This window comes from Ursus americanus, chromosome 16 (genome assembly GCF_024610735.1).
Source record: "Ursus americanus isolate L20-20 chromosome 16, mUrsAme1.1.p, whole genome shotgun sequence".
In the NCBI taxonomy this organism is placed as follows: Eukaryota; Metazoa; Chordata; class Mammalia; order Carnivora; family Ursidae; genus Ursus; species Ursus americanus.
The window spans coordinates 9,537,989-9,550,611 of NC_142142.1; the positions used below are offsets into that span (position 1 = coordinate 9,537,989).

General features: G+C 42.4%; 1 protein-coding gene across 5 annotated transcripts in view; it reads left to right on the forward strand.

The window, feature by feature from the left end:
* The window catches only part of POLD3 (DNA polymerase delta 3, accessory subunit), a 111,076-nt gene that overhangs the window by 45,246 nt on the left and 53,207 nt on the right, over nt 1-12,623 (forward strand). For 3 of the 5 annotated variants that reach the window (XM_045816213.2, XM_045816212.2, XM_087868163.1), the window contains 3 exons: nt 993-1,108; nt 2,499-2,574; nt 7,178-7,989. In XM_045816213.2, the coding sequence (XP_045672169.2) occupies nt 993-1,108; nt 2,499-2,574; nt 7,178-7,380 (395 nt within the window). In that variant the 3' untranslated portion in view covers nt 7,381-7,989. Of the gene's footprint in view, nt 1-992; nt 1,109-2,498; nt 2,575-7,177; nt 7,990-12,623 lie in introns of those variants that run through there. The other 2 variants (XR_015726935.1, XM_087868162.1) reach the window with 1 other exon arrangement.

Below are 12,623 nucleotides of genomic sequence, written 5' to 3' on the forward strand. Positions count from 1 at the left end.
CAAAACAAGCCTCATCACTGGGCAATGACTAGAAATTGCTGCCCTGTACAATACTGAGTACGTCTTGTTTGAGCTATAACTGTGACTGTTTCAAGGTGGTTTTTCCTTCAAAGTTTATGCTCTTAAGGTCAGCTGGAAAATTTCAGTCTAACAAACATCTCTGGGTGATTGCAAATAATCCTTACATCACAGTCACGAAGACTCCAGCATGGAACATTTGATATAATCTGAGAATTATATCCACTTAATCTTAAAAGAAAATGTCTGCCCTGAATGGTAGTAAGGCCGTGGCATCAGACTGACTGGGGTTGAAAACTTCCTGTTTCAGTTGTAAGCTCTGTGACCTCGGCAAGTTCATTAACCTCTTTGAATCTCTTTTTACTCAACTGTTCATGTGTGAATAATATTTGTCTCTTAGGGTTGTTGTGAGGATAAATGAAACAATTGTAAGTGGAATACGTGACACATGGTGGATGTTCAGTGGATATTTATAAAAAAACTTTATAACCTGACTTTTCTGTAAAGTAAAAAGTTAAGCTAAGATGATCTCTAAGGTATATTCCAGCTTTAATAATTCTTAGTTCTCTAGTTTTCTTTGTATAAAATTAAGAAAATGTGTAATTTTTTTTAAAGATTTACCTATCTATTCCAGAAAGAGAGGGAGACAGAGAGTGAGCAGGGGAAGGGGCAGAGGGAGAGAATCTTCAAGCAGACTCCCTGCTGAGTGCAGAGCCCAACATGGGGCTCCATCCCCCGAACCATGAGACCATGACTTGAGCTAAAACCAAGAGTTGGATGCTCAACAAACTGAGCCACCCAGGCGCCCCAAGAAAATGTATATTTTAAAGATACATAACTGCAGAGCCCTTGGTTGTCATGAATTCCTGCTTGCAAAATGTCCTTTGTTGGACATGGATTTAAAAAGCCACTGGAGAAGGCATTGTACCAGAGAGTGCCACAGTCTCTTATCTAAGTCTGTTTCATTATTTCAGTCATACCAGACTCTCCTGGGGATTATGAAGCTGAGTCACCATCCCCTCCTCCTCCTCCTCCTTCTCCACCTCCTGAACCCATGCCGAAGACTGAACCAGAGCCTCCTTCTTTCAAGGTAAAACTTCACTGAGATCGTTGCCTTTCCATCTGTCCTTTATCTCCTAAGGACCTGAAACTCCTATCTGAATCGATCGCTGCTGTCCGGTTCACAGAGACCAGTAGATGGCTCTTGTCTCGTTCTGCTCTCCTGTAGGTACTACAGACTGGGCATTCCCTCTCTTCTCACCTGAAGCGAGGGTTCAGCTCTAAGGGCAGAGTCTTAGGAAGGTTGCAGAGGTCAGGCCTGGGAGCGGTTTTGTTTTTCATGACCTCCAGCATCGGGGCTGCTGTGTTACCCAACTCCTGTTGGAATTGTGCAAAATAAGGTGTTGCTTGCATCAGAGCAAAGCGTGGGAAAATAGAGTAGAACAAACAGTTATGCACATCTGTTGTTCTTCAGAAACTCTTCTGGAAAAGGGCAAGGTGAGAGAAGCTGGCAACAAATGGGGAAATGTAGTTTTGAATGATCTTCAGCTGCACCTGTCTACATCTATTAGTGTTGAGAAGGGGGCTAACAAGCTTTTTTTCCCTTTATGATTTTAGTTTTCCTTTCCTTTCCTTAATTCCATTCTTTAATTCATTGTATTAAGACTGTCATTTAAATTTTGCACTAATTTCTTCATTAGCTGAGGAGAAAATGAATGAAAGACCAGTAGAGATAAAAGGACTTTGATATTGGTAATACCTATGTGAGACTAAATTACATGGGGGCAATGTCGCAGATTCAAGGCAGAAAAAGCAAGTATCGGGGCACCTGGATGGCTTCAGTTGGCTGAGTGTCCGCCTTCAGCTCAGGTCATGATCCTGGGGTCCTGGGATCAAGCCCCACATCAGGCTCCCTGCTCAGCAGGGAGTCTGCTTCTCCCTCTACCTCTGCCCCTCCCTCCCTCCCTCTTGTGCTCTCTCTCTCAAATAAATAAACAAAACCTTTAAAAAAAATCAAATAGCAAGTATCTACAGCAAGTGTGGATGCCATGGAAACGTCTCATCTGGTTTAGGGGCCTTCCCTTTGTGCTCCCCTAATGTCTGCCACAGCGCTCCATTAAAGGCCTTACCACAGTGGATTGTGGTGGTCTGTTTTCCTTGTCTCTCTCCCCTACTAAGGTCCTTTTTTTAACCATGGTGCCTGCACTACTCAACAGAAGTTAGCTGACTGGATGAACACAGTTCTTTGCTGAACGTGCTACTTTTTATCTCATAAACAGCTTGTATATACAAGAACGTAGAACTTTTCTGTGTGGTAGGACTGGTCCCTAAAATGAAATGGGTAGAGTTCCTCACGCCTTTTTATCATCATGGAATATTGGAGGGTGATTATTGTAGATTAAAAATCTTTTGTTATGTTTTTCTGTAGATTCATTGATCAACTGAATGTTGTAACCTCTGATCTTCCTGTGATCTTTTAGAGCTCAAGTGGAGAAAAAAGAAAACGAAAGCGGGTGCTGAAATCGAAAACCTTTGTGGATGAAGAAGGCTGCATAGGTAAGAAGAGTTTTTGGCTCCAAATCTAGGGATAGAGTTATGACCACAGAGAGGCTCCGTAATCTCTTCCTCGAGATGATGCACGCTTGAGTGTGCATGTGACTCACCCCAAGTGAGGCCGTGCTGCTTGTCTGTGGCGCACACACCGAGTAGCGGAGCGTGGAGAACACTACAACTAAAGTCAGAACCTCGGTGCTTGCTTGGGCCATATGCTGTAGAAGTGTGCTTTGAGATCTTGGATGAAAGCCACATCACCTCTGGTGGGGAGTTTCTTCATCTATGGAATGGATGTAAAATACCCATTTTTGCCTGCACGTGGGGTTGTTAAGATGCAGGTGAGGTAACATTTAAAAACGCTTTCAGGGCACCTGGGTGGCTCAGTTGGTTGAGCGTCTGCCTCTTGATTTTGACTCAGGTCATGATCACAGGCTCATAAGATCGAGCCCTGTGTCAGGTTCCCTGTGTAGTGGGGAGTCTGCTGAAGATTCTTTCCTTCTGCCCTCCCCCTGCTTGTACTCGCTCACTCTCCATGTCTGTCTGTCTGTCTCTCAAATAGATAAATCTTTAAAAAAAAAACCAAAAAACACTTTCAATATGGAAACCATAATACCAACTTAAAATGTTGTTACAGATGTTGAGAAGCTTTTGTTTTTTTAGAGTGGTGGTTTTATACATTTGAACAGTGGAAAAGAAGCCCCCACAGATGATTAGACTCAAAAGAGAGTGTCAAGAATCTTCTTGGTATTTTGTCCCATTTGTTCTACAGAGGGGTTTGACTCTTCCAAATGACTTCCTTTATGTTGCATGTTTGTAAGTCATGTTACGTAAAAGCACGCATTTTCTATGGTGACCTAGAGGGGAGTTAGAATTTAGGTTTTGAGTTACAGGTCGATTCTTCAGCCGTTGTTTAAGCTTGCCCTCCCCTTCCACACTGACCCACACTTCTGTGGGGATTTCGTACTTGCAGCCCAGTAGGATGCTCCGATGCTGGTACTGTCCTTTTGTGTTTAAAAAGAGTTGTGGGCTTAGGTTTGTAAGCCCCTTGTTAGTTGGCTAGCCCATAATTGTAGTTTCTCCCTGCCTATGGCATTTGCTCTCCTAAAGAACTATTTTTTTTCCTTTCTTGATTTTCCTTTTCTGATTTAAACTTCCATTGTAAAAAGATTGATCAACTCTGAAGAATCCACTTTTCCTAGGATATGTGGTTGTTAGAGCTACCGTGAACTCCATCTCATTGTTCCCCACCACCCACTTCTCTGGAAAGGCCTGTGCCATTTTAATTGTAGCATATGATCAGGGAATACAATTCCTTACATGTGGAAATTTGTCTTTTCAGTGCCAGAATTTTTTGTGAGCCTGTGAATTCCAGACTTTGAGTAGGGTTGGTTTTTTTGTTTTTTGTTCTGTTTTGTTTGCTTTCAGTCTTTTAATAGTGTATTTTTAAGCCTTTTGGTTTGACTATTGATGATATACATATTTACTATTGAAGTTCTTATTCTTTTTTTTTCTTTCTTTTAAATTTAAGAGGACAAAAGCATCACTGCCAGTTTTTTCCTCCTTCTACCCCAAAAGAAAAATGTCAGATATATCATTGTGAGCATTCACTTGGGAGTTTGTGGCTAAAAACCTATTGCTTTGTTCAAAATACAGCACTCAAGTTCGGGCCAGGTATGGGATGTGGGTTTTTTGCACTCCTGTCTCCAGACAGGACTGTTAAGAGCCTTGGATGCAACAATGAAAACTGTGCTCTCATAGCACTCTTTTTTTTTTTTTTTTCTTAAGGTTTTTAGTCCAAGCTCAACCTAATGAATCTTGGCTCCTGTTACCAACAAAGGAGTTGTGCTTTCCTCTCTCTGTTTGGACTATTCCAAGTGTACCAGCACAGGGGCTTGCCCTGTGCTATGCTGGGTCAGAGTTAGTATGGGGGCTTTAAAAACTGGTCTTTCCCTTTCTGTGAGTTTGCTGCAGGAGCTGGGGAGTTGAGCCCCTGAGATAAGTTTGGGGTAGACTTCTAGACAAGGTGGATTTCTAAGAGCAAAACATTGTTTGAATGGAGAATAATTCTGATGTTACCCATGTAAACTGGGTTATTTTTTATGGCAGGTCAGAACAGTTGCGTGTTACTCAGTTAAAATAAAGGTTCTGTATCTTTTAAGCTGAAATCTCCTTTGTCCTGTAGTTTGAAGTAACTATAGCTTTGAATATAGAAATCCTTCTTTTAGCTCTCGAGGTATACCAAGTGTGCTGCTTAAGAAATTTTGTTGGTGTTGCCCTGACTGGTTTTTAACTCCCCCAAGCAATGCATTGCACAGAATTGGCAATGAGACAACCAGTGGTTTCAGTAATAAGTAATGAAATAATGAGCTAATTGATGTTGGAGTTCGATATTATAGACCTGCTGCCATTTGAATACAAAATACAGCTTATGAAGGAGCAAGTCTTATACCACCAACTAGTAATAAGTTGTTTCTTTTTTATATCTGCATGGGACTCTTTAGACTTTCATAATTTGAGATATTGAGTAAATAGCAGCTCATAAGTTTGTTCCAATAATCCAGTTACATGATGCTTTTCAATTTGCCTATGAGATGGTGGTGGTATTCAGGGATCATAATTGCTGAACTAAGCGGTATGCCATGGGAATTTCCTAAGTATCTTAGAGCAGCATTTCTCAAACTTGGCTGAGTATATGCATTCCTTGAGGATATTGCTAAAATTCAAATTCTGATTCAGTAGGCCTTCGGGCAGGACCTGAAATTCTGCATTTCTAGTAAACTCATGGGAGATTCTAATGCCACTGGTCTGTGGAGCACAGTTGAGTAGTAATGCCTTCGAGAACACTTAATATATATATTTAAAGCTTATCAGTGTTTTTAGCCTGTAGGTTGACAGGAATCAGGAAAGTGAATCCTAGGCTCTTGAAAGTAATGACAAATTCTAGGAACTCTTAACAAGGGAACCATTAATTATGCAACTTAATGGGATTAGATGGATATGGAGAAGAGATACTCTACTGACAACAGCCAGTTGACCTCCAGCATGGCTTTCCCATTGTGAGGGGGGAAAACAGCAGGGAGGGGTACTTGCCTAAGATTATTAGGTGCATCCGTACCTTCCGTGAGGCGGCGTTATCCCCATTTTACAGGGGAGGAAAGAACAGTGATTGTCCAAGTGTGTGGTCCCCAGACCAGCGGACCAGCATTCCCTGGGACCATGTTAGAAAAGCACATTCTCAGGTCTGTGCCCGACCTACTGAATCTGAAGCTCTGGAAATAGAGGCCAGCCGTCTGTTTCAACAAGCCCTGCGGGTGATCCCGATGCACGCCGAAGTTTGAAAATATGTCAGTGGCAGACTAGGTGTTAGAATGCAGATGTGTTTGATTCCAAAGCCACTGCCTCTAGGACGGTTTGACTAATATATTTTGTTAGAACAATCAATAATTAAGTGCTTAAAACTGTTATTGTTCTTTAATGGAAAAAATACTTTTCACTTCAGTCGCTTGAGCATTTATTATTCATATTAGGTTACTGTGTTCAGCGAAGAGGAGATGTTTTCCTTTACGGTTTCTCTTCATCCTCCTGCTGCAAGCAGGCGGCTGAGAAGGAATTTAGACGTTAATACAGCTGGTGACACAGCTGCTGCAGCTCTCTCAAGTCACAGGAAGGTGGCATTGTACTGTTTCTCGTGTGTGGTTTGTGCGCCGCAGTAATGCTGACGAGACCCTCATCAGTCCTGTGACATCATTGTCGGAAGTCAGTGCCTGTGCCCTTTTCAGCTTCTTTGTACTGACTGCTCACTTTTCAAAGTTTCCATGGGACGGGATCAGTGAATATTATTGGTATAAAAAAGGGCAAAATATGCCCTTGGCTGATAGGGAGTTAAGAGAATTGATAACTTTCTCATTTTATCACTGTCCTTACTTAAAACTATCAAGTTTGTCATATGCTTGAATTCGCTTGGGGCAGTTATCTTCATGATGTAGACCACTACTAAGCCTTGGGTCATTCAGAACTAAGAACTGAACAGTTGAGTAATCCACAATTCTTTGTACTTAGGGTGTGCAGAGTGGATGATATCAGGATAGAGCTAGCCAGGAAGGTCTGTAGCTGTGAGCCTGGTTGGACAGGATGGGGACTGGCAAACAGAGCAGGGATTAGGGCCAGGGAAACCAACAATGGAAATAGGTAGGCACTGTTGGTCAGAGAAGTGTGACTGAAGAAGTTAGTCAGAGCATGAAGGTAGAAGTAGGTGTTTGAGATATAGACCATTCCAGTGCAGTTTAGGAAGTTAGTTAGCATAGACCAGGACCCAAACGCAATCAAATGATAAGGGCCCATTGAAAGGCATGGGACATAGCACGAGACAGTAAGGCTGAATGTTGGTTCTGAGCCCCAGCTAGAGACTGTGTGAGATCAGGACACATACTTCCTACCCGTGGCCAGATGTGATCTCCCAACGGGAGAAAGCTTCAGGACTAGGTGAGCATATGCCTTGATCGGAGGATCTGAGGGAATCAGAGTGAACATGATATCTCATTCTCTTAATGGTAGCGTTCTAAATGACTCGACCCATTCCTATCCCATTTTTTCCTTATTCTGCCAGTGACTGAAAAAGTCTACGAGAGTGAATCCTGCACAGATAGTGAAGAGGAGCTTAAGATGAAGACCTCCTCCGTACACAGACCCTCCACTATGATTGTGAAAAAAGAACCCAAAGAAGAACGAAAGGGCCCAAAGAAAGGGACTGCTGCTCTGGGCAAAGCCAACAGACAAGTGTCCATTACTGGCTTCTTCCAGAGGAAGTGAACTGCCATCTCTGTTAAGTCAGAGACGTGGAGTGGTCAAAGGAGAAGACCAAGACAGACAGACTCTCACTTACTGTGTAAGTTCATCCTGTGCCTCACCTTGCCTGGATCAAAAGACTTCTTCCGTCTTGTGAGGTTTATGCTGTTTCTGGTTTTTAACCAAAGGGAAAGCACCTGGAAGCAAGAGGCAAAAGAATATTTAAGAAGCCGTTACATGCTGAGGACATTTTTTTAAGCACAGTCTTTGACCTGTTCTGGAGAAGAAGTCACTCCAAAAATAAATTGGAACAGGTTTCAGAATTCTCACTGAAGCCATTTAGTTGCTAATTCACTGGGCCCTACCCACCCTGTGCCCTGAGCGCTTACGGCTCAGGAAGTATTCCTCCTTGTTCCTTTGCATTCTGTGGACTTGTGTGGGTCTTTATTTATCCTTGAATTTTACTGGACGTGTTTACCTCTCCCCCTGTAATCCCTTCTCCACACCATACTTCTGTGTGAAGCCATTTTCTGTAAGTCTTTTAAATCTTGGTTGGACTAGAGGCTGAAACAAAAATCTCCCTGTAATCCTCTAATCCTCTCTTCCTCCGTTATAAAATACACTGACACCTGGCTACAGACCAGCACATTGCTTGTGTTCTCCCCCTTTCACAAAAGCTCTCTGGACCTTCACTTGCAATTAGTAGGTAGGGAAAAGCCTCAGGCACAGCACAAATAGAAATGTAATGATGTATTCAACTCCATCAGAAATTACTTAGTGTCAGCATTGACGACAGTGGAGGCCTTGCCATGTTGCTGACACAGGGCGTGCTTTACACTGCTCTTTGTGACTTTTGTCTCCTCCCCTCTCCCACTCTCAATACCTAGAGAGTGAGAAACCCAGGCAATGAAATGGAGGCATGGGTACAACAGTTAAGAAAAATGTCTCCTTCTCGAAGAACCTGGATGGTCCGAAACAGCAATTTTCCAGGACTATAATGAGGAAGAGATAAAGCACACATATTTATGCAGATGTTGCTCATCTGTATTTTTAACCCTCCCATTTGCCTAAAAATACACGCCGCCCAAGAAAAGATGGAGAGACCGAGTTGTTAGTAGGACTAAGCAGCAAGTAAAACATTTTCATTTGTCACTTATGGAAAATCATCTATTCCAGTGATAACCTGTAAGCAGTTTCCATTATGGCTGGATAGTGAGCTCCATGGATCGAGGTGGTGTGGTGGTGAGTCCTGCACAGTGAGTTCCGGGTGAAGGAACGCAGACTCCGCTGCTGGCATGACTCACGACTGACAGACAAGGGATGTCTGACTTAGCCTGCGTATGTCGTGATGCAGTCAGCCGTCCACTGTTTAAGGTTAGGATTGCGACTGACCTTGGATTAACGTGAACGTCTTTAGCAGCCGTCACCCGGGCTCTCCGGCCAGGCACCGTGTGGACTTGATTGAGACCAGAAGTTTGGGAGATAAGTCCTGGCGTTACGTCTGGGACTTGAGAAGGCAGAGGCTTTGTGTAGCAAGCAGAGTAAAGGTTGACATATTCCATAGCCCTTTCTTTTTAAAATGTGAAAGGATGGAAAGCCTGGACTTATCTTTACAAAAATCCTCTGGAGAGTGATCTCTTTTAAATGGTTATTTTTGTCATTGCCTCTAGTCATTTTTCTAAATAAGAATGGCAAATTAAACAGAAAAGCAACAGTCTAGTCTTTTTTCTTCCCCTTAATTATTATGCCAGGATCTCTAGTAAAACTGAATTTTGAATTGAAAAATTCCTGGTGGCGGTCAGAATTCCACCTTTGAAGGGATGATGCGAGTCCTGTGATCACTCAATTCAGTGTGCTGCCTAAACTCTGAGCTGTCTACAAGGCTTGGGAAGGAGTCGAGTAGGGGCCTTTTTTTTCCTTTTTGTACAAAACTCTACCATGTTCTCCACAGGAGTTAAATAAATTTGAGAAGTTGTGTTAAAACAGTGCTTCAAACTGAATGTCTGCTGAGGCTGTTACTTGACAGGACGGCCGCAGTGTGTGCAGTTATCTCAACTCTGAACGAGAACCAGGCTGGTTTTCAGTTTATACTGTTAAAACTGCACACCCGTAGTCTGAGATGAACAAGTTATTTGCTGCCTTCATCATTTTTTCAACCCCACAGGAAGTCTTCGTTTCAGCCAACATCAATTTTTAGTTCGTTTAGGAGAAAATGTAGTCCTGATCTTGCACATTGTATTAGTCTGGCTTCATCACTTGTTAGCCATGTGACCTCGGCACATTTCTAAGCCTCAGGTTCTTAGTCAAAATAGAGCTAAAACGAGGTACTGTGGATTGTCAAGACTGAAGAAATGTGTATATGTGTAGCATAAATTTGGTATACAAGTGGTAGCACATAGGTGCTCTACAAATGGTGGCTTCCGTCCTGATGTGAAAAACGATGCAGTCAGCTGCCAGCTTTCCGAAATGTTGTCAAGAATATGAGCCAGATGTTAGACTTGTTCAAAGTCATCATTCTGGCTGTAAATGTGATCAAAGGCTGTAAATGTGATAATTGTTCTTTTTTATGAAACATTTTAGAGAGTAGAAACTTTTCTTTTGAAAGAAAGTGAGATTCCTTGGCTGTATTTACTGTTCATGAAAATGTTTATGTGTATGCACTATGTGTCAGGCCTCTGACCTGGGCACAAGAGGCCGTAGTAGAGTCCTAGACTTGTCCGCAGAATCTAGGGGAAGAGACAAGCCAGTAAAATGAAATTATAACATCTTATGGTGAATGCAGTGACAAATAAGCACAGGGTTCTCGGAGAGCTCAGGAGGGTGGACATTCTAGCTGAAAGAGAGAAAGCTAAGCAGATACTTGAAGGATAAGGAGGATGTTACCAAGCAAAGAGGAATGGGAAAGATTTCTCGGCAGAGGAGCATGGCTTTAGGGGGAAATGGATGGTAGACTTTGGGAGTAGGGAGGAAATGTATTGAGAAATGAAGCTGGGGTCTTGTTAAGGAGTTTGGATTTTGTTTGAAGACTGCGAGGGCCAAGTGAAGAATTTTTAAGAATAACATTAGAAGTTGATTCTCATTTAAGAGGACAGCTGGCATTTTCTTTGATTTTGTCTGTCATAGAGTGAGTCTTTCTACCCAGGCATTCACATTGTATCTTAGTTCTAGTACTATTAAAATTAAAGTTTTAATGAGATTAAAGAAAAATGTCATTGTTAAAATGAGGCTGCTTGATTCTGGCAGCCGGTGTAGACAATTGCAGTATTTCCCTTGTCTTCCCCAACAATACAGATTTCTCTAGCAGAAGTCATTTCAGTTTTTTTAAACTGATTTCAAAAACTGGGTAGTTCTCTGACACTCTCAAGGATGTGTGCCTCTACTCAGTTCCCTGAAAAGAACTGAGGAGGGGAGAGGAGGACGAGTGGAACAGTTCTATTTCTTTTCTATCTTTGTTTCTCTAAGAAGACATTAGTTATTTTACAGGAGAGAGCTGAAGAGAAGGGCCATATAAGGAAACTAAATAGTTTCTCCAGGACAAGAGTAGAATGAGTGCATAATAATGTATTTGCCAGAAACGTACTCTGTGTCAAGACTCGTTTTGGTAAACTTGTCTCCTTTCATTGGTTCCGGGATCTCAGTGTGCTGTAATGCAGCTTTTTACCACCATGAAACATTCTGGGGCTGCCTCGTTTTGTTGTGAGAAGGCAGTATTGCTTTCTGAGTTATTGCCCTGGCAGCTCTGTAAATTAGCCCATGCTGTCACCATGCCTTCTCTGAAGGGCACATTGTACCCAAATGACTGCATTTAGGATTGACTCTTGCCACTCCCTGCTGCATGACACTTCTCACCACTTGTATCTGTGTCCAGTTTTTTTTGTGTGTGTGTTCTTAAGTGTGGGCCACCCACAGACTGCCACCCAGGCTCTTTAGCCAGAGAAACTTGGTAAGGCTTCGGATCCAAACCCACCTTAATTCTAGAATTGCCCTTTCATTTCAAGCTCTAAATATTGTCTGGCTCCCCCACACCATTCCCTCTCTTTTTTCTCATTTGCTCTTGCCAGACTCCTTATTTCTTGAGGCTTCACTTTGGCTTCTCCCCCTCTTTTTTTTTTTTTTTTTTTTAAATACTCAAAAGTTCCTCATAGCTAGCCCTTCTTTGACTTCTTTCTTTTGGTCTTTCAGGCTTTCTTCAGGTTCTTTCACATCTTTTACTGGACTGCTCTTGAAGAATGGAAAAACCACGTTGTTTAATAGCTGCTTTAAATCATTCAAATCCAAAGTGTCAAGCAGTTGTTGAAGGCTAGTTATGTTTACTCCTGGATAAGCTACTTTAGAGATTTCAGGAGCTCAGAGGTTACCGTTCTGGAATGGCAGGACATGCACACTAAATAGCATTATGTAGCAGTGGAGATGACACTAGGAGGAGTGGTAGACAAAGGACTTAATAATTCAGAAAAGAACCAGGATAACCATAATGGACAACATTTCATAGTCTTTTGTAAGAACAACAGAGGATTTCACTCAAGATACAGGCTGAGGAAGGTTCACCATTTTAGTGGGTCTTATTTAGCTGTTTGAATGTCACTCATCATTAACACAGTCATGGTAAAGTAATCTGTAATTAAAGGAACCTTTAGTGGAGTTATTTCTGTCCTATCTTAAGAATGAGAATTTTTTTTAAAGATTTTATTTATTTGAGAGAGAGAGTGAAGAGGGCAGAAGGAGAGGGAGAGGCAGACTCCCTGCTGAGCAGGGAGCCCAACATGGGGATCGATCCTGGGACCCTGGGATCATGACCTAAGCTGAAGGCAGACGCTTAACTGACTGAGCCACTCAGGTGCCCCCAAAATGAGAACATTGACAAGAAAGAAGCAGGTGCAAAGGATTATTCCCAAAGGCAGTTTATGGGATATATATTGGATTAGCATAAATTTAGCTCAGTTTTACGCATGCTCAACTTTGGCATACTATGGAAGCAGGGTGCTTTGACGGAAACCGCCCAAGTTGGGAGGCAGAGGGCTCTGGATTCAAACTCTAAGGCACTGACTTTAGGTAAGGTACTCGTCCTCCAAGAACTTGTTTCCTCATCTTTATTTTTAAAAAGATTTTATTTATTAACTTATTTATGTAGAGCGAGCACATGAGTGGGGGCAGGGGAGAGGGAGAGAGAGAATCTCAAGCAGACTCCACACGGAGTGTGGAGCCCAACTCAGGGCTCGATCTCATGACCCCGAGGTCAGACCTGAGCTGAAATCAAGAGTTGGACG